Consider the following 17,221-nt stretch of genomic DNA (forward strand, 5'->3'; position numbering starts at 1 on the left):
GTACATCGCAAGGCTGGTGATCCTTCCCTTGCCAAGATCCACGTCTATCGGGTGGTGATCGACTCGCCGATACCTTAGCCGCATCGCTCCCCCTTTCGCCTCGGCTTTGCCTCCTTTCCGATCGGGGGTTTCCTATAAAGCCATTCCTGTCCCGCTTCTGACCCGCCTCGGAGCTGGACTAGGACGAGCTTCACATGCCGCCACCAGCCTCTGCAGTGGATTTCTCGAATCTACTGAACCCCCAAGGCAACGCCACCTCTTCCACTCCTTCGACTCCCGTGGACAGCATCAAGGCGCCGTCCACTCCTACCAGTGCTCAGTCTAACACGAGTATGGCCTCATCGGTGAGCCTCCTCCCACCTCTCATGAAAGGAGCGCGCCCCGCCAACGAAGAAGTCCGCCAGGATCTTCCTCGCCCTTACAAGTGCCCCCTCTGTGACCGTGCCTTCCACCGCTTGGAACACCAGACCAGACACATCCGCACCCATACGGGTGAAAAGCCGCACGCATGCCAGTTCCCCGGATGCACGAAGCGCTTCAGTCGCTCCGATGAGTTGACGCGCCACTCCCGGATCCACAACAACCCCAACTCCCGACGCAGTAACAAGGCGCAACATCTGGCCGCCGCTGCTGCTGCCGCCGCGGCGGGTCAGGACAATGCGATGGTCGGCGCCCCGGCAGGAGCCATGATGCCTCCTCCCAGCAAGCCCATCACGCGGTCCGCCCCCGTCTCGCAGGTGGGATCCCCGGACGTGTCCCCGCCTCACTCGTACTCCAACTACGCCGGTCACATGCGGTCGAACTTGGGACCGTATGCCCGGCACGGCGAGCGGGCGTCTTCGGGCATGGATATCAACCTCCTCGCGACCGCCGCCTCGCAGGTCGAGCGCGATGAGCACTACGGCTTCCACGGTCCCCGTGGTCACCCGTTCTTTGCGCCCCGTCATCACGGCGGCACCGGTCGTCTCCCGTCGCTGTCGGCCTACGCGATCTCGCACAGCATGAGTCGCTCGCATTCCCACGAGGATGACGATGCTTACACGCAGCATCGCGTGAAACGCTCCCGCCCCAACTCCCCCCAACTCGACCGCTCCCTCCTCTCCCACCTTCTCGCACGATTCGCTCTCTCCCACGCCCGACCACACTCCGCTGGCGACCCCTGCCCATTCGCCGCGGCTGCGGCCTCTGGGTGCCAGTGAACTGCATCTGCCTTCGATCCGCCACCTGTCGCTTCCATCACACGCCGGCGCTCGCGCCCATGGAGCCCCAGCCGGAGGGCCCCCATCTACTACAGCCCTGCCCAGGGTCATGTGGGTCCCAGCATCAGCGACATCATGTCGCGGCCCGACGGCACCCAGCGCAAACTCCCTGTCCCTCAGGTGCCCAAAGTGGCCGTGCAGGACATGCTGAATCCGGCGACGGGATTTTCGTCGGTGTCCTCGTCGACGAACAACTCCGTCGCGGGTGGCGATCTGGCAGACCGTTTCTAGTCGGCTTGATGAATCCTTCCAGATGTAAACATTGGATTTCTACGTGCTACGAAACGAATAGACTACTTGTGCATTTACAGTGTGGTTCATGGGCATCATTGGTGTCGGGTGATTTGGTTTTGATCTTCTCTTTTGCGTTTGTGCCAATACACTTTTGCGGGGCGTCTCGAACTATAGATGGATGGACGGTTTTTCTTGTGACTGATTTTCTTTGCTCGTCGATTTCCTAATCCCTTTGGACTTCTCCCATCACTATTCCCTTCTCCCATGTGTCGAGCCGTTCGTGCGGCCGTTGCTCTTCAGCAATGTTTCTTTCCATCTCAACTCCAAGGCTCCGCCTTGTAATTTTTACCAACACTGGCTTACTTTTCCTTCTACCATGTCTATTTCAGCTTAGATTTCGACCTCCAGCAGGACAAGAGGGTTATCAAAATGAAAAAAGTTCTGATGATGTGGTTTTCGCGTGGTGATTGGTAGAAATCCGCCGTGCGTGTAGTTGCATTGCATGCAGGTATTCTGCATACTTTTAAGGGAATTTAAAGGACGTTGATATGGAATGTCAGACAGACTTAGGCAGTATCGATGTGGTGCCTACTAGGTACCTAGTATCCATGGTGTGCTTGTAGACATACCACATACACACCTTTAGGATATCGCACACTGACTGACATAAGTGGTGGCATCCAAACTCATAACCGATTGATTCTAGGACCATGAAGAACAAGGAACAAATAGAGATGACTTCTATATCCAAGTATATTATTATTATTGCTATAATACTGTATACTCTAGAGTACATTATCGTAGGGCCCCAGTCCATCTACCCCGTAACTGGCCAGGCTAGTCCCCCTCTCCACCATCCATCGTCCAACGTGATATTCCGATTCCTTCCTTCACCCCTCAAGCCCTACCGGAAAAGACGGCCATTCTCTTGCGCATGGAATATCCAGGTCTCTAACCGGTTTGTTTCGGGGGTGACCCTGGCTGGGATTAGAAATCAGTCTGAGTGAGAACCCTTTTCCCCGTCGGATATTTGACCTCAACCCCGCTTTGGGATCATGTCGTGATAGATACGGGCGCATCCTTCTCCATCTGGCGCGCGCAAACCCAACCCTCACACTGACCATGAGCGTCCAGGAAGCCTCTATCCATCGTCGTCGTTCTCGGCGTCTTTCTCCCGACAGTGCCCTGCCCGTGCCATCGGGCAGCTCTCCCACCACCACCACCACCCGTGGCCGACGCCATCCCGACACCCAAGATCCTCTGCCCTCCGACACAGACAGCATCCGCTGCCACAGCGGCGACAGCGACATCCTCGCGGGCAGAACCATGCCGTCGTCCGTGCCGTCGCTCTCCAGCGACGCCGCCTCCGTCTCGTCCTCGACATCCAGCCTGTCGCTCGACACGGGGTGGGCATCCGGCCTGGCAAACCACATCCTCGAAGACGACGGCACCGGCGCCCTCGTCGTGCTCCCGACAGCCCTTCCTCCACCCGCACCATCGCCCCCTCCACGCCCGCTCTCCATCTCGTCCTCCCCCGCCGCCATCGCAACCCAGTCCCACCCGCCGCAAACTCCCCGCCGGTACATCTGTCTCTTCCCCGTCCTCGACTGCCACGACACCTTCGACGACGCCGACCAGTGGAAAACCCACGTGCTGAGCCACTTCCGCACGCATGACCCGCCGGACACCGCGCGCTGCCCGCTGTGTCCGGACCTGTGCTTCGAGGACGACTCACCCGACTCGCCCGACGCCGGCCGCGCCTGGGACCGCATGCTCGACCACGTCGACGCCGCGCACTACCGCCGCGGCCAGTCGCTCGCCGGCTGTCGCCCGGACTTTGCTCTGATGCAGTACCTGTTCCGGCTGCGCATCATCTCCGTCGACCAGTTCAAGGGCATGCAGATGCCCCCGCCGCCGTCGAGCCCGGCATACCACCGCTCGCAGGAGCCGCTGCGGAGGAATATTGGCTCATCGGATGAGCCGTATTGCGCGCCGTATAGTCGGCGACGGGAGGAGCGCATGCGCGGGCAGCGGAGGGGGGTCAGTGTTGTCTAGTGGGGTTTGATGGGTTGAGTCAGGGCAGACTGTGTGTGGGTGTTTCTCTTCGTGTGCATCTTTTCGTCGTGTGGGCTTGTTGCGTGTGTATATGTTGATGTATGTCGCCGGCTCGCGGCGTCACCTCTGTTCGGTCTTGTATTATCATGTGCAATGTTATTGATACCTCGTCGTTTGGTGGTGTTGTTGAAGTAGACTCGCGCGTCGTAGCACATTGTCAGACGTAGGTTGGGGTGTCTGTAAGGCGGAGTCTTATGTAGGGGATGACATTCCTGTGCGCCCTGTGGCGGAAGACTCGGTGAGACGCCTTTTGGATGTATCTCATTTCCCCGCATGACGCATCATCTGGTTGGCCATGGTCGTGTGGACGGAGTCCATCTGGATATTGCTGGTTAGGATGGGATTTCCACCGCATCTTGTTGGTCGAAGCTGTCGTCAAGTATCTTGGGGTGTATCCCTAGCGATATATATCTCGTGCGTCACGATATCAAGGTACCCGGATTGAGGGACAGTGCTTTGAAGTGGCTTCGGGAATTCCGTAAAGATGCATGCTCATATACTCCTCAAACCTAACACGATTGGAAGAATAGTCAAGGCCAGCGGTGTATGTTCCTAACAGGCATGAATATCCATGGATGTAGGGACCGACCAAATCCGGCAACCGAGCAAACAAGACAAACACCCACGGCGCACTTCTCTCGCTCTCCGAACCAGCCAGACTCCATGCGAGCAGCTCCCCCACGACCCTCCCGGCGCGCGACTAGCCTCTGCACCGTCGCAGAATGAGAATATCACTCGCTTGCTCTCATCGCTAGATACTTACCTTCTCCGTGGATCGTCCTCGGATGCCGTCCCGCTGACCCAATTGACCGAAACCTGGATTCTACAACCCCGTCCCGCCTCACCCCTCCGAACACCATCCGACCATGGAGCGCCTCTCGCTGAACGACCAGCCCCCCGCCGGCGGCCAGCAGGGCCCTCCGCCGCAGCAGAACAACATGCTCGGGCCCATGTCGCAGGGCCCGCCGCAATTGCCGCCGCAGATGTTCACGACCGCAGCGCAGCTGCTAGATCTGACTGATAGTATGTAGTTGCGATGGGATAGCGTGGCGTAGGAGTGTATCTGACAGTTGTGTGTTGCAGAGAAACTGGTGCTAGTGCTGCGTGACGGGCGCAAGTTGATCGGCGTCCTGCGAAGCTGGGATCAATTCGGTATGTTTCCCACCCTGATGGAACCAGCTGCTGGTTCGCTTTCGTCTAACGCGCCGCAGCAAACCTCGTCCTGCAGGATACCATCGAGCGCATGTACGCCGGAAACCTTTACGCGGATATTCCCCGGGGAATTTTCCTCGTGCGTGGTGAGAATGTGTTGCTTTTGGGTGAAATTGTATGTCCATCTCATTGTCTCCCTGGATCTCCTGCGGTGTGTATGCCGGCTAACGGTGGGTAGGACCTCGACAAAGAAGATGACATCCCCTCTCACGTCCAGAAAGCCTCATTCCAAGAAGTCTTCGAGTTGAAGAAGAAGGAGGAAGCGAACCGGAAAACGGGCGACAAGAAGCGTCACGACAAGCTCCAGGGTCTCGGTTTCGAGCCGGAACATAGTGGAGAGATCTTATTCTAGCCGTCGTCTTATCACCTTTTGTTATTCTTTCTATGGATCTACACCATGCCCTGCCAGATGATGGCTCATACCCAAATGACGGGTAGTTCAGCGTCGCCTCGACGTGATGGTGGTTAAACCTATCGCAGAGCCAGATGATTTCTCTTCTGGGATGCTATGACAGCTCGGCTGGTGGACCATAACATGGCTCAGAGCTGGAGTACTCAATTGGCCATGTGCGAATGGATAGAAGATATGGATGATCTGATGAACCGTCTGACTCCATCCAGACGGCATGTTTGACGATTCTGATGTCTGATTACGCGATACTGTTGGGAATTTTGATGCTGATCCTGTCGAGGATACCCGTATTGAAGAGAGAATAAAAATACATCCATTGTCAATATCCATGTAGTATATACTGCCTGGTAGTCGTCTGGAGTATACCGAGCATGTTGTGTAGATGGTGTATCTTATCGATAGGCCCCGCCAAGAATCGCCGTACCTTTTCCCAATTTTTTTTTTTCTGGCGGTCCCGAAACAGAAAAAAAAAAACTCCGCAAATCCACCACCACCACTTCACCTTCTCTCCTCATTCTTCTCTTCTCCTCTCTTTCTCCCACCACCCTCCCTTTCACCTGTCTTCTCATTTGCCTGTCGGTCGATCCGCCCATCATGGCGACCCTGGCGGAGAAGTTGGAGAAGATCAAGTCGCCCAAACTGCAGAATCAGCACCATGTAAGTCCGCGCGTGAGGGACCGCCCAATTTCCATCGATACCTGGCTAACAATCCCTCTCTCACTCTCTAGACGGCCGTCGTGCTCTCTGCTGTCGAAGACACCCTCCGCGATCAAAAAGCCGACTTCTCGGCGACCGCTTATTTCGCCGCTCTGCTCGCTCTGTTGTCCCAGTCTCTGTCGGCTTCCCAGGGCATCGTGAATAAGGACCTGGCCACCTCCGTCGTCTATCTTCTCGACATTACCACCGGCTTCGTTCCCGCCCCGATCCTCCGTTCGAAGTTCTCTCAGATTCTCACCGGTCTTGCGCCCGCCCTCTCCCTGCCGGAAGTCGAAGCCCCGCTGCTCAGACCGTCCATTGGCTGCCTTGAATCGCTGCTTATCGCCCAGGATGCCGCAGCTTGGAACCTCCCACATACCCAGATCAGCCCGCGACGCGCCACGGCCGGTTTGCTAAGTCTGTCTGTGGACCACCGCCCCAAGGTGCGCAAGCGGGCCCAGGAGGCCCTCGTCAAGGTCCTGCAGAGCCCGCCGCCGAGCCCGTCCATCGACCATCCCGCCGCGGACATGTGTGCGGAGAGCGGCCTCCGCACTTTGAGCGACAGCATTGCCGCCGCAACCAAGCAGCGCCGCGGTCGCCATGACCCCAACCACCGCGACAACCCGGACCCCCTCGTCATTCACTCCCTGCAACTGGTCAAGACCATTGCGACCGCCTCGGGCGGATGGCCCAGCAAGAAGATCGAGCCGCTGTGCGAGCTCTTAATGACGGCGTCCCGCTCGACGAACGAGTACATCACCATGGGCGCCTTCGAGGTCTTCGAGGTGATCTTTTCTAGCATGGCTGACGAGGTGTCGTCGTCCAAGCTGCCCCGACTGCTCGAGGCCATCGCCGAGTTGAAGCCCGCCCAGAACGATTCGCAGCTGCTCCCGCCCTGGATCGCCGTCCTGTCCCGCGGCTATGATGTTTCTGCGCAGATCGCCCCCGAGGATACCTTCGAGAAACTCCCCGACCTGTTCAACATGATCTCCAGCTTCCTGGCTTCGCCGTCCGTCAACATTCGCGTGTCCGCGTCCGAGTGTCTGATTTCCTTCCTGGCGAATTGTATCCCCAACAGTGTCATCATCGAGCCATCCGTGTATGACGAGAAAACGCTCGAGAAGCTGGCCAAGGCGGCCACCGATTTGCTGTCCGTCAAGTTCCAGGTTGCGTGGGCCGAAGTGTTCAATGTGTGCTCCGCCATGTTTGACAGTTTCAAGTGGCGGTCCAGCCCGTTCCTGGATGACATCGTCAGGACTGTGGGCGAGCTCCGCACCAACGAGTCATTCCACGGGAAGAAGGAGGCGGACGCGGTGCTTGGAAGCGCCATTGAAGCCATGGGCCCCGCAGCGGTGCTGGAAATCCTGCCGTTGAACCTGATTGAGCAGAAGCCCGGCCAGCCCGGACGTGTGTGGTTCCTCCCGGTGCTGCGCGATCATGTCACCAACACCAACCTGGCACATTTCCGCGCCGAGTTTGTCCCCCTGAGTGAAATGCTCTACCAGAAGGTCATGGCGTTCAGCTCCGCCGAAAAGACCGTCGAAGTGAAGATCTTTGAGACCCTCGTACAGCAGACGTGGGGTATCCTCCCCGGGTACTGCGAACTGCCTCTGGACCTTGTCGAGGCGTTCGACCAGAGCTTCGCCGAGCTGCTGTCCAATGTGCTCTACAAACAGACCGATCTGCGCGTGGATATCTGCCGCGCCCTGCAGAACCTGGTGGAATCCAACCAGGCTATCCTGTCGGTGGAGGCCGAAGAAGACGACCTGATCCTCCAGCGGCGCATCACCAAGGCTGCCGCCGCGAAGAACATCGCTCACCTGGCTGGATTTGCCAGCAACCTGTTGGCCGTCCTGTTCAACGTGTACAGCCAGACGCTTCCCCACTACCGAGGCTACATCCTCCAGTGTATCAACGCATATCTGAGCATCACACCGGAGAAGGTCCGTCACAATCACTCCCTCCCAGAAACCATGGCTAACGCTGTTTAGGAACTGAATGAGACATTCGCCCGTGTCACCTCCATGCTTGAGTCCTCCATGGTGTCGGAGCAGGAAGCCGCCGCCAAGCAAGGTAACCAGCAAGGCGGTTCGGGCGGCGATAAGATGCCCCCGACCTCACACACGCTGATCGACCTGGTGATCGCCATGTCGATCTACCTTCCGCGGACCAGCTTCGCCAACCTGTTCGCCATCGCCGCGGCCGTCCTCAACGGCAGCACTACCGACCAGCAACTCATCAAAAAGGCCTACAAGCTGATCCCGCGACTGGCGACGACGGAGACAGGCAGCGCCGCGCTGCGCGAGCGTAGCTCCGAGCTCCAGACCCTCATCCTCTCGACGGCCGATAAGACGCCCGCGTCGGCCCGTCGCGATCGCATGCTCGCCATGTACGAGATCGTCACCTACCTGCCCACCTCCGACCTGCACTTCATCCCGTCTGTCCTCTCCGAGGTGGTGCTCGGCTGCAAAGAGAGCAACGAGAAGGCGCGCACCGCCTCGTTCGACCTCCTCATTCACCTGGCCAAGCGCACCACTGACACGGAGCGCAACCCCCCCGGAACCACGATCCGTAACTCGCTTGTCCCGCACATGCCCAACGACGCTCCCGACGCGCCCGCCACCATTGAGGAGTTCTTCACCATGGTGTCGGCCGGTCTGGCGGGTAGCTCGCCGCACATGGTAGCCGCATCGGTGACAGCGCTGTCGCGTCTCTTCTTCGACTTCCACACGCAGCTCCAGCCCGCCGTGCGCGCCGACCTCGTGCAGACGGTCGAGCTCTTCCTCACCAGCAACAACCGCGAGATCGTCCGCTCCGTCCTGGGCTTCGTCAAGGTCGCTGTCGTCGTGCTGCCAGACGACCTCCTCCGTTCACGGCTCAGCGCCCTCGTCCCCAACCTCATGGTCTGGAGCAAGGAGCACAAGGGCCGGCTCCGTAGCAAGGTCAAGGGTATCCTCGACCGGCTCATCCGGCGCTTCGGCGCTGCCCCCATTGAAGAGCTCGTCGGCGAAGCCGACCGCAAACTCGTTGTCAACATCCGCAAGCAGCGCGAGCGCCGCAAGAAGAAGAAGGCCGCCGGCGACGCGGACGACGACAACGACGACGAAAACGAAACCGCCGCCACCAACGCCCGCGCCCAACACAGCAGCGCCGCCTTCGACAAGGCCGTCTACGACTCGGACCTGTCGGACTCGGACCTGGACGACGACGCCAGCGAGATCGATGTCGACGAGACGGGCCGCACGCACGCGCGCCGAAGCGGCGCCGGTGGGCGTGCCAAGAAATCCGCCCAGAGCGAGCAGTACATCCGCGAGCTGTCGCCGGAAGACAACCCGCTCGATCTGCTGGCGCCGCACGCGCTGGCCAACATCTCCACGACCAAGCCAAGCGTTCGCTTCCTCAACACGGGGCCTGGGTCGCGCCGCAAGCAGCGCGCCGCCAAGACCGACGCCGACGGCCGGCTCATCTTCGGCGACGACGACGCCGACGTCGAGATGGGCGGCGATGGCGCCGGGGCCCCGCTGGATGGCGCGGCCAGCGGCGTCAACGCGTACGTCGCGGCCGTCAGCGGACCGGACGCCGTGCGCCGCGGCCAGCGCGGCAAGCTCAAGATGGCGCAGGCGCAGAAGAAGAAGGGCGGCGCCGCGGACCACGACGACGACATGGACGTCGACGAGGGCGATGCCGCCGCCGCGGTGGTATCCAAGCGCGCCGGCGACCGCAACAACGGTCGTCGCGGGCTGGGCGCCCCCAAGACGCATGGCCCCAGCGGAGGCAAAGGGGGCATCCAGAAGCGGCGGAGCTTTGGTGGTCGTGGCGGTGGAGGACGCGGCGGACGCGGCGGTGGCATGCGCCGCAGATAACATGGACGGCAAAAGCGCATCTTTTCTTTTCTCTCTTCCCCTATTTGTTGTTATTTTCTCACATCTGCGTCTGTTGTATGCGGCGCATGGTTTCCCTGCTGCATTTGGTTCGGTGATTCGGGTTCCAGATTGACCGGATGAATGAACGACCTGATGACGACCCCCCGTATGGGTTTCCTTCTATCTCTCTGTCTGTCTGTCTACATACCTTCCTACTTCCTACGCAGAGGGATCAGATTGCGCTTCAGTATGGATGGCACTATGGATTGATGATTCCCCTCCTAGGCAGGTATTGTTATACCCTCGCGTTCTTTCGTTCAGTCTTACATAAAACACGCTCTTGCGATGATAGAAGGAAACCAATAGAATAATTCTTTCTTTACCAACGTACTTGACCTAGACTTGTTGATAGATCGGATGCAATTTAGTCTACCCTTAGCGTCGTTCTTACCCGACGATCCTACGGATGGATCGGGCTCGACAGGTCAGATCGGACTAGAAACTTAAAAAGGAAACTAATGAAAACTCAAGAGTAATCCCGGGTATCATCAATTCTTCGCACCGTACAAGTACAATTTCCTGATCCGCCGATGATCCATGCCGTCTGCACATTAGATTGCCTCTCCTCGAGAGAAACCAGAAAAGCAAATATAGTAAGACAATTTCCGACTCCCCGCGCCGGTGACCATCCCAACTCCTGTACGAAAATGGACTGAAAGGCAAAAGTCATTCCACATATCCCAAACATTGGTATCATGCCAGCATCAAAGCAAAGGTGGGTTCGCGCTAAAAAGAACAAAAGGCAATAAGAGAGGGGACGAAAGGTAGGCATCGGCTGGTTAGCGAGACGACTTTCGCGCCTTGCTCAACCACATGTGCCACCATTTGCACACGCCAAGGACAGCCGCGCGGCCATCGTCTCGGCGCTCGGTACCATCGGGGTTTCCCAGCATCATGGCGAAGATCCAGAAGAATGCGGCAGTCCAGACCAGGAGGAAAAAGGCCAGTGACAGGATAGAAGAGCAGAGGAGAACAGCAATCAGCCCGAACATCGAGTAATCCCGCGTCGGGTCCGATTCCCCGTCGGTATCCTGGCCGTTATAGATCGACTGGGTAGACGATGACCGATACGATCGTCGCAGACGAACCAGTCGCTCATGGTAGTGCAATTGCGGCACCAGCAGATCGCACAGTTGGGCGCGGAAGGATGTCTTGCGGAGGTATGGGATGCAGGAACAGAGGCGAAGCGGAGAGCTCAGGAGTACGAAGAGGAGACCGAAAACCGTGTATAGGGAGGTGCAGAAGGAGTACAGCGGGACCGGGACGGAGAGTCGGAACTAAAGAGAATCACGTTAGCGAGGGCACGGCCCACTCTCTGCGCAGATACTCACCAGCATTAGGAGTGCATCTTGACTGTCATCCCCGAACGCCTCCTCCTCATCTTGCGCCGGACGCTTCTGCGCACGACCGACGCTCTGCGCATGATGATTGTCGCCCGACGACAGGTACGACGAGTGATCCGTCCAGCTTCCACGAGTGCGATCCTCTTTACGCATAGCTCCGGCACTGTGCGCAACGCCGTTCACCACGGCACTATGCTCTACATAGGGCGAAACAAACGTCGGAGGAACTCCCGCGGTCGAGTCAGGATCGGGGTAGATGGATTGCCCGAGCTCTTGGGAAAGGGCCGGATAGTTATGCGACGACCGAGAATGTTGGTAGGAATGTCGGAATTCGGGAGCTTCCCAGGGGGTGGACGACGCATACGTATTGGTCAGATCGCCGCCCCTCGACGAGGGACGGGACGAGACGGGCCCCGGTGGCGGAGCGTGGCCCTGCACTGGCAAGGGGGCGTGCGGGAGATGAGCGGCAGGAGGAGCGGCGGGAGCACAGTCTTGAAGAATGGTGGTAGCCACGGCCTGGTTGTTGTCCTGATAATAGGCGGGGGAATGGGACATCTCCGGTTGCCTCATGATGGACGGAAGGGAGGAAGGAGAGGAAGGAAGGAAAGGAATGAAAAGAGTCGGTGGATAAACCAAGGACGCAGGGTGAACGTCGCCCCTTTGTCAAGTGCGCCGGGAGGCAGACACAGGCACAACACACAGAGACTCCAGGTGGTACAGAGACGTACACTGAACGACCAGGGCACTATCACCGCATGGCTTGGGGCGCAAGGGGCATGGAACACGAGTCAACCATCCGACAGAGGGAGTAAAGAGTCCCGAGAGATGTTTTGAGGTGGAATTCCGTAGCTTCCGGGGGGCGGAGGTGACTTGAACGGTTCCAGAAGGGCTGTCTATAGAGCGGCGGGAGCGCTCCAGACAGATGACAGTCACGGAGGGGAAGAGGAGGACGAGAATGGGAGGAAAGGGAGAGAAGGGGGAGGGAGCGGAAGGGCGACGGAGGAGCTTATAAGACCGCCATGGGAGCAGAGGAGGGAAAAGAGAGCGGAAATCCCAAGACCAGGACAAGAAATCAGAGGAAAAGACTGGTCTTGTCGTGCAGCGGAGGCAGGGCGAGCCTTTCGGTCTTTGTCTCTCTCTGGCCGGGGGGGCTGCCAAGACGCCCAGCGGCCGAGCCCTTGGCATGCGAATGAGAGTTTCAATGGAGATCATGATGGAGAAATCCAATGTCGGCACAGGGCATTCTGACCGCAATGTGGAGGCATTGTGGGTGGTCGTAGGAGAGGAGAAGGAGATGAAGTTGAAGTTGAAGTTGACGGAGAAGGAGGAGGAGAAGATGGTGAGGAAGAGGAAGAAAGACAAAGAAAGAAGAGCAAAATGGTGATGAGGATAAATTACGTGACTTCCCATTACGGAATGCCAAGCCGCCAAGCTGCTGCGGGGATCCTAGCCCAGAATATACTCCCTAGGATTGGCTAACCGGTTCCATGTGCGACTTGGCATGATCGTTCTCGGTCTAGCGCCGACGCCTCGCCTTGTCCATCTTTCTCTCGTTTGCTTCGGCATCTCCTTACGCAAGTTACGTTTTCATCACGTCCACTACTACTACTACTACTACTACTACTACTACTCCGTACTCCGTATATACTAACTACTACCTACTACCATCCTTAGTACGGCCTCCACCGCACAATCACGACAATCATAACCACCATCTGATCTTCTCAGCCCTACTTTCCTCTCCGTCTTCTTGGCCCCTTTTCACCGTCCTCATCATCTCGTAACTCCATCCCCGCCGAGCCCCCGCCCAGAACATTGGCGGTATCAGTCTCCTCGCCGTCTTTTCCGGGCCGCTGCAGAGTGATTCGTCTTTGTCGCCGGTCCAGCATTCCTTGGTTCTCCCTTTCGCCGTTGTTTTCCTGATTGGTGGGGGAAGTTCGATCAAGCTAGAAGACAGACGTAGACCATCCATCATGGACACTTCACGCATCATGGGTTAATACTCTGATCAGCCACGTCCTCGGAATCCCATTAGCATGTGGCGTTGGGACACGATCAATCCCTCGTGTCAGGCGGTCCCAACATTGCACCTCCCTATCCGGACGAGCCGCCCTTGGCCTGCCTGCCCAGATAGCAAAAGGAAATCTCTTCATCTTGGCCGTTCATGGAGGCATGGCACGCCCTTCGGGAGACTTGGTCCATCGGTTGCGCCCGATATCTCCATGATGGGTATTGCCGAGAGGCACGGAATGTGCTTCCAAGAACATCGGCATGTCCTCTGCGTAGGCCCTCTTATATCGATGCGCTTGGCGATGGTCCAGATCATCTCTTTAGTCATAACTACCACCCGAGCGGTGTGAAGACCCGAGGTGGAATGGACGATGACGAATCCCCGCAGGTAGATGAGACGTTTAGTGACGACCTTTCCCCTCGAGGAGTCAACTTGGTCCTCGGATCTTGATCTTGATCGACGCATTGCCCAACCCGCTCAACCTTAACCGAGTGCCCTCATCGAGGCTCAATTGGCCGCCGGTGCCGCCAAGTGGATCAATCTCTTGGGTGACAACCACATCGCACAGCTGTCTGTCTGTCGGCTCCGACTCATGTGCAGACGCTGCATCCCCCTGTTCATGTGTCCGTCTCGGCTAGCAGCTAACTTTAGAGCTGTCATCTTGTCTTCTGTTTTTCCGTTGCTGTCAATGTCACTAACGCTATTTGTTATTTCATGCCATAGGTATAGTGTCAACAGCCTCTGTGAGAGATGTCTACTCTTCATCGGACTGACGCTCCGTTAATTATTCTCAATAGGTATGTTTACACATCAATCGACTACTCCATCCCTCCACTGAGAACCCTGCCTCAGAAACGCCCCAGCTATCGTCTCTAACATCGTTTACAGCGATAGTCGACCCATCATCACCTTCCAGCATCCTTCAACATTCAAAACCATATCCCACACAAAACACCAAAACTACATTCAGCACCGTACCAAACTTCCGCAAACGCAGCCTGGGCCCTCGACGGCCGGCAACAACAGCGAGTTTCCAGGTGGAACTCAGCATCGAATCTATCGACGATCCGTAGCAGCAGGGGCGGTGGTCGAGCTCCCCGACGAGTCGCAGTATTCACGGCTCCTACATATCTGGGAAACCAGAGGTCTATGGCGTCCCATCAGATACCTGATAGCTCTTGGCAATCCAGGTACCGGAACGCGAGGGAACGAACGACGTACCCTCGACCATTCTGTCGGTGGGGACGACCTCTTTGGGGGCTCGATGTCCCTGTCCGTCAGACACAGAAGTGGTCCTTCCAATTGTACGGTAGTTCGTCGCGTCGACGCCAGGGTAATCTGACGTAGCCTCCGCTGTAGCCATGAATCCGGCAGTACTCTATAACTCAGTCAGTTTTGCCACGCTCTGTCTGTTGTAGTTGCAGCCCTTTTATTGTGGTAGTCCCAAAAGAAAAGCTGAATGCGACCGAGTTCAGCAATACAATTTGTTCTTTGATCGAACAGAAGGTTCCTGTCGCTCAGTTATTTTCTCGGGTCAGGAAAACTATTGCTGTTGTTGATTCACTATATCCAGGTGAGCTGGTGTTGACATGTACTCAGGATCAGACGATGGGTATCTACACAGAATAGCTGCGACTCGGATAAACTACGGCTTCTGCTGAGACTAGATTGTTGGATTTGTAGGATCCTGGGGAAGCCATACTCACGAGTGGCGGTCAACTGTGGACTGCCAACTGCAATATATATTTCTGTCTCATCCGAACCCCCGCAAGACGCATGTTGCCCTAAAACAAGCCACCACAAGATGATACGCCACAACAGCCCCTACACCATTGAATGACAGAAGATTCCACAGATATGCAGTCCACAGGGATCACGTCAAACTCATGTACTCCGAATATGATTCACCCGTCTACTACCTAGGTACACGCGACCTTACCTAAGGCAAGATGACATCTCCACAACGGAAAGTCAATAGGGCAGAAGTTGATTGCGTCGGTGGAGCCATAAACCTCGGTAGATGCAAGGATCCGAACGGATCTTGATCCGCATTACAATTGGACACTGTGGCAGACTGGGTGAGTAAGCAGACTGGCAGCGTATTCTGTCTGATACACATATAAGGGAGTAATCCAAGCCCACAGGGACATCCAGCATCAGACCACTGGTGTCGCACTGCAGCGTTTATTTTCATCTGATCGCGCAAGGTCACCACCGCCGCGGATATAATTACTACGAGACATCACCCACACCCCTAGATTTGCAGCGCAGCATCGGCAGCACAGAACTAAAGGGCGGACTGCATGCTGCCGTGTAACGTGATCCGGGTGATGGTGGATTTTCCCTTTGGGTTTTTCTTTTTCTAAGTCGAAAAGGAATAATTTCCTGCGAGATGGTGGTTTCTGTCCTGTGCGCGTGTCCCTGTATGCAGGCGGGCTTCCACACAGTTACCCGCATGATCGCGCCGCCCTGATTCGGCCGTCACTCCTGTCAAAGTTTGCCAGGCGCAGCGCCTCAGTCGGTGGGACAGAGCCGATGGAAAGGAAAGAAATGCTGGGAAAGACAAGATTGCGCGGTGTCGACACCTGCAGCTGCATCCCGACGTCTGCGTCTGCAGCCTTCATCCTCAGAATAGATGCGCGATTCATGATAGTCGTAATAGACGGGAAGTCAAATACCGATCCTTGCGTGGGGTACTTTTACGAACCCCTTCCATGGGTGCAGTTCACGCTGCCTCGGGGGGTGTTGCCGGTAATGATGACCACCGCCCCGTCCACGGGGCTGGATTGCATACATCATCAAGCACATACCTCTTGTGTCGGGTGGGTTTGTATGATGGGAACAAGTCATTTGCTAGAGGGGATCTTTTCCGAGGAGCTGACCGGGTCGTTCTGGCTCGTATTATTAGGGATGCCTAAGAAGATGGGTGTCCAGGCATTATCATCTTTAGGGGTACCATACTACCATTTATCCAGGATACATGCAGGATGGACCCCGTATATTGGTGTGTATAATCATTTTTATCTCATCCAATACACACATGTATATCAAGGGGAAACTAATGCCACGGAAGAACAGGCATGAGTGGCATGTGCTCTGCGTGACTGTCATCATGCCGCCGAGGAAGAATAGAAGATCCTTGGTATGCCACCACCTAGGTATGTATGCCCTCCAAGCCAGGGAGAAGTCTGTTGCCTATCTGAGAACCATCGTGCTGACCCCAGGCTGCCGGCTCGGGCCCGACCTCCACCCGCCATATGAAGGGAAGGGGAAAAAGGAACGGCTTTTCCAAGGTTTGTGGACTGCGGCGGTCCCAATCCACTCCTTCCTCTGACTTTATAATTGGTGTAATCTGGGAAAAGGACCATCTAAATAATTCTTATGATGTTGTGGCTATCCTGGCCCGTGGTCCTTCGTACATCTGCAGCTCCTGATCTCATCCCTCCCGCCATGGTGGGAAGAAGCAAAGAAATCGACAGGTAGAGACGGGCAATTAGGGAGACTGGAACGCATGTTTATGGAGTACAATCCCTCCCAGACGGGGAAAATGAGATCGGCCCACTCTGGTGATGTATCAAGATCGTCGACATCAAGTGGTAAAAAGCCGACGGATCAACACGCCCCACTGGATGGAATCCGTTAGGAATCTGTCTGGTCTTTGTGGCTGATGGGCATTTTTGGGCGTTGGCGTCGGCCCTTAGTCAGCGCCGGTTGCTGGGAGCCTCGGAGCAATCATGACGGAAGGGGCAAACTTAGAGGGAAAAAAAAGAAAAGGAAAAAGAAAAACGCCAAAGTCATTATTCCTAGCTCCTTGAACAAAGGACTCCATGCAGGGCCTATTGAATACCTAGGTACTTATGATCGATCGACAATCGGAATCAATCCCGTCCTTTGACAAGAATCTTGCATTAATTGGGTGGAAATGACAGAATCACTAACTGGTAGATGCCAGCACAAATACAGCTTCCCTGGACGAAGCTGAAGACGACCGGGAAGATGCATCCCAAGTGGGCGTA

General features: G+C 56.5%; 7 protein-coding genes across 7 annotated transcripts; 6 read left to right on the forward strand and 1 right to left on the reverse strand.

Annotated features, from left to right (window-relative positions):
- Positions 1 to 194: 194 nt before the first annotated feature.
- On the forward strand, positions 195 to 1,199 carry ATEG_01118 (C2H2-type zinc finger protein; the record flags this gene model as incomplete). The annotated part of the gene is made up of 1 exon (XM_001208483.1): positions 195 to 1,199. The coding sequence occupies one exon, from the start codon at positions 195 to 197 to the stop codon at positions 1,197 to 1,199; it is 1,005 nt and encodes a 334-aa protein (XP_001208483.1).
- Positions 1,200 to 2,615: 1,416 nt separating this feature from the next.
- On the forward strand, positions 2,616 to 3,548 carry ATEG_01119 (uncharacterized protein; the record flags this gene model as incomplete). Its single annotated transcript, XM_001208484.1, has 1 exon — positions 2,616 to 3,548. One exon carries the CDS (start codon positions 2,616 to 2,618, stop codon positions 3,546 to 3,548), a length of 933 nt encoding a protein of 310 aa, XP_001208484.1.
- A 926-nt stretch (positions 3,549 to 4,474) lies between these two features.
- ATEG_01120 (U6 snRNA-associated Sm-like protein LSm1) lies at positions 4,475 to 5,172 on the forward strand (the record flags this gene model as incomplete). The annotated part of the gene is made up of 4 exons (XM_001208485.1): positions 4,475 to 4,631; positions 4,692 to 4,760; positions 4,820 to 4,935; positions 4,999 to 5,172. The coding sequence occupies 4 exons, from the start codon at positions 4,475 to 4,477 to the stop codon at positions 5,170 to 5,172; spliced, it is 516 nt and encodes a 171-aa protein (XP_001208485.1).
- Positions 5,173 to 5,826: 654 nt separating this feature from the next.
- Positions 5,827 to 9,791, forward strand: ATEG_01121 (90S preribosome component RRP12; the record flags this gene model as incomplete). Its single annotated transcript, XM_001208486.1, has 3 exons — positions 5,827 to 5,889; positions 5,961 to 7,871; positions 7,920 to 9,791. 3 exons carry the CDS (start codon positions 5,827 to 5,829, stop codon positions 9,789 to 9,791), a joined length of 3,846 nt encoding a protein of 1,281 aa, XP_001208486.1.
- An 839-nt stretch (positions 9,792 to 10,630) lies between these two features.
- On the reverse strand, positions 10,631 to 11,764 carry ATEG_01122 (uncharacterized protein; the record flags this gene model as incomplete). Its single annotated transcript, XM_001208487.1, has 2 exons — positions 10,631 to 11,128; positions 11,183 to 11,764. 2 exons carry the CDS (start codon positions 11,762 to 11,764, stop codon positions 10,631 to 10,633), a joined length of 1,080 nt encoding a protein of 359 aa, XP_001208487.1.
- A 2,191-nt stretch (positions 11,765 to 13,955) lies between these two features.
- Positions 13,956 to 14,547, forward strand: ATEG_01123 (uncharacterized protein; the record flags this gene model as incomplete). The annotated part of the gene is made up of 2 exons (XM_001208488.1): positions 13,956 to 14,002; positions 14,100 to 14,547. 2 exons carry the CDS (start codon positions 13,956 to 13,958, stop codon positions 14,545 to 14,547), a joined length of 495 nt encoding a protein of 164 aa, XP_001208488.1.
- Positions 14,548 to 15,919: 1,372 nt separating this feature from the next.
- Positions 15,920 to 16,639, forward strand: ATEG_01124 (uncharacterized protein; the record flags this gene model as incomplete). Its single annotated transcript, XM_001208489.1, has 3 exons — positions 15,920 to 16,035; positions 16,284 to 16,347; positions 16,430 to 16,639. The coding sequence occupies 3 exons, from the start codon at positions 15,920 to 15,922 to the stop codon at positions 16,637 to 16,639; spliced, it is 390 nt and encodes a 129-aa protein (XP_001208489.1).
- Between the last annotated feature and the right edge of the window lie 582 nt (positions 16,640 to 17,221).

Source organism: Aspergillus terreus, genomic scaffold (assembly GCF_000149615.1).
Source record: "Aspergillus terreus NIH2624 scaffold_2 genomic scaffold, whole genome shotgun sequence".
Classification (NCBI taxonomy): domain Eukaryota; kingdom Fungi; phylum Ascomycota; class Eurotiomycetes; order Eurotiales; family Aspergillaceae; genus Aspergillus; species Aspergillus terreus.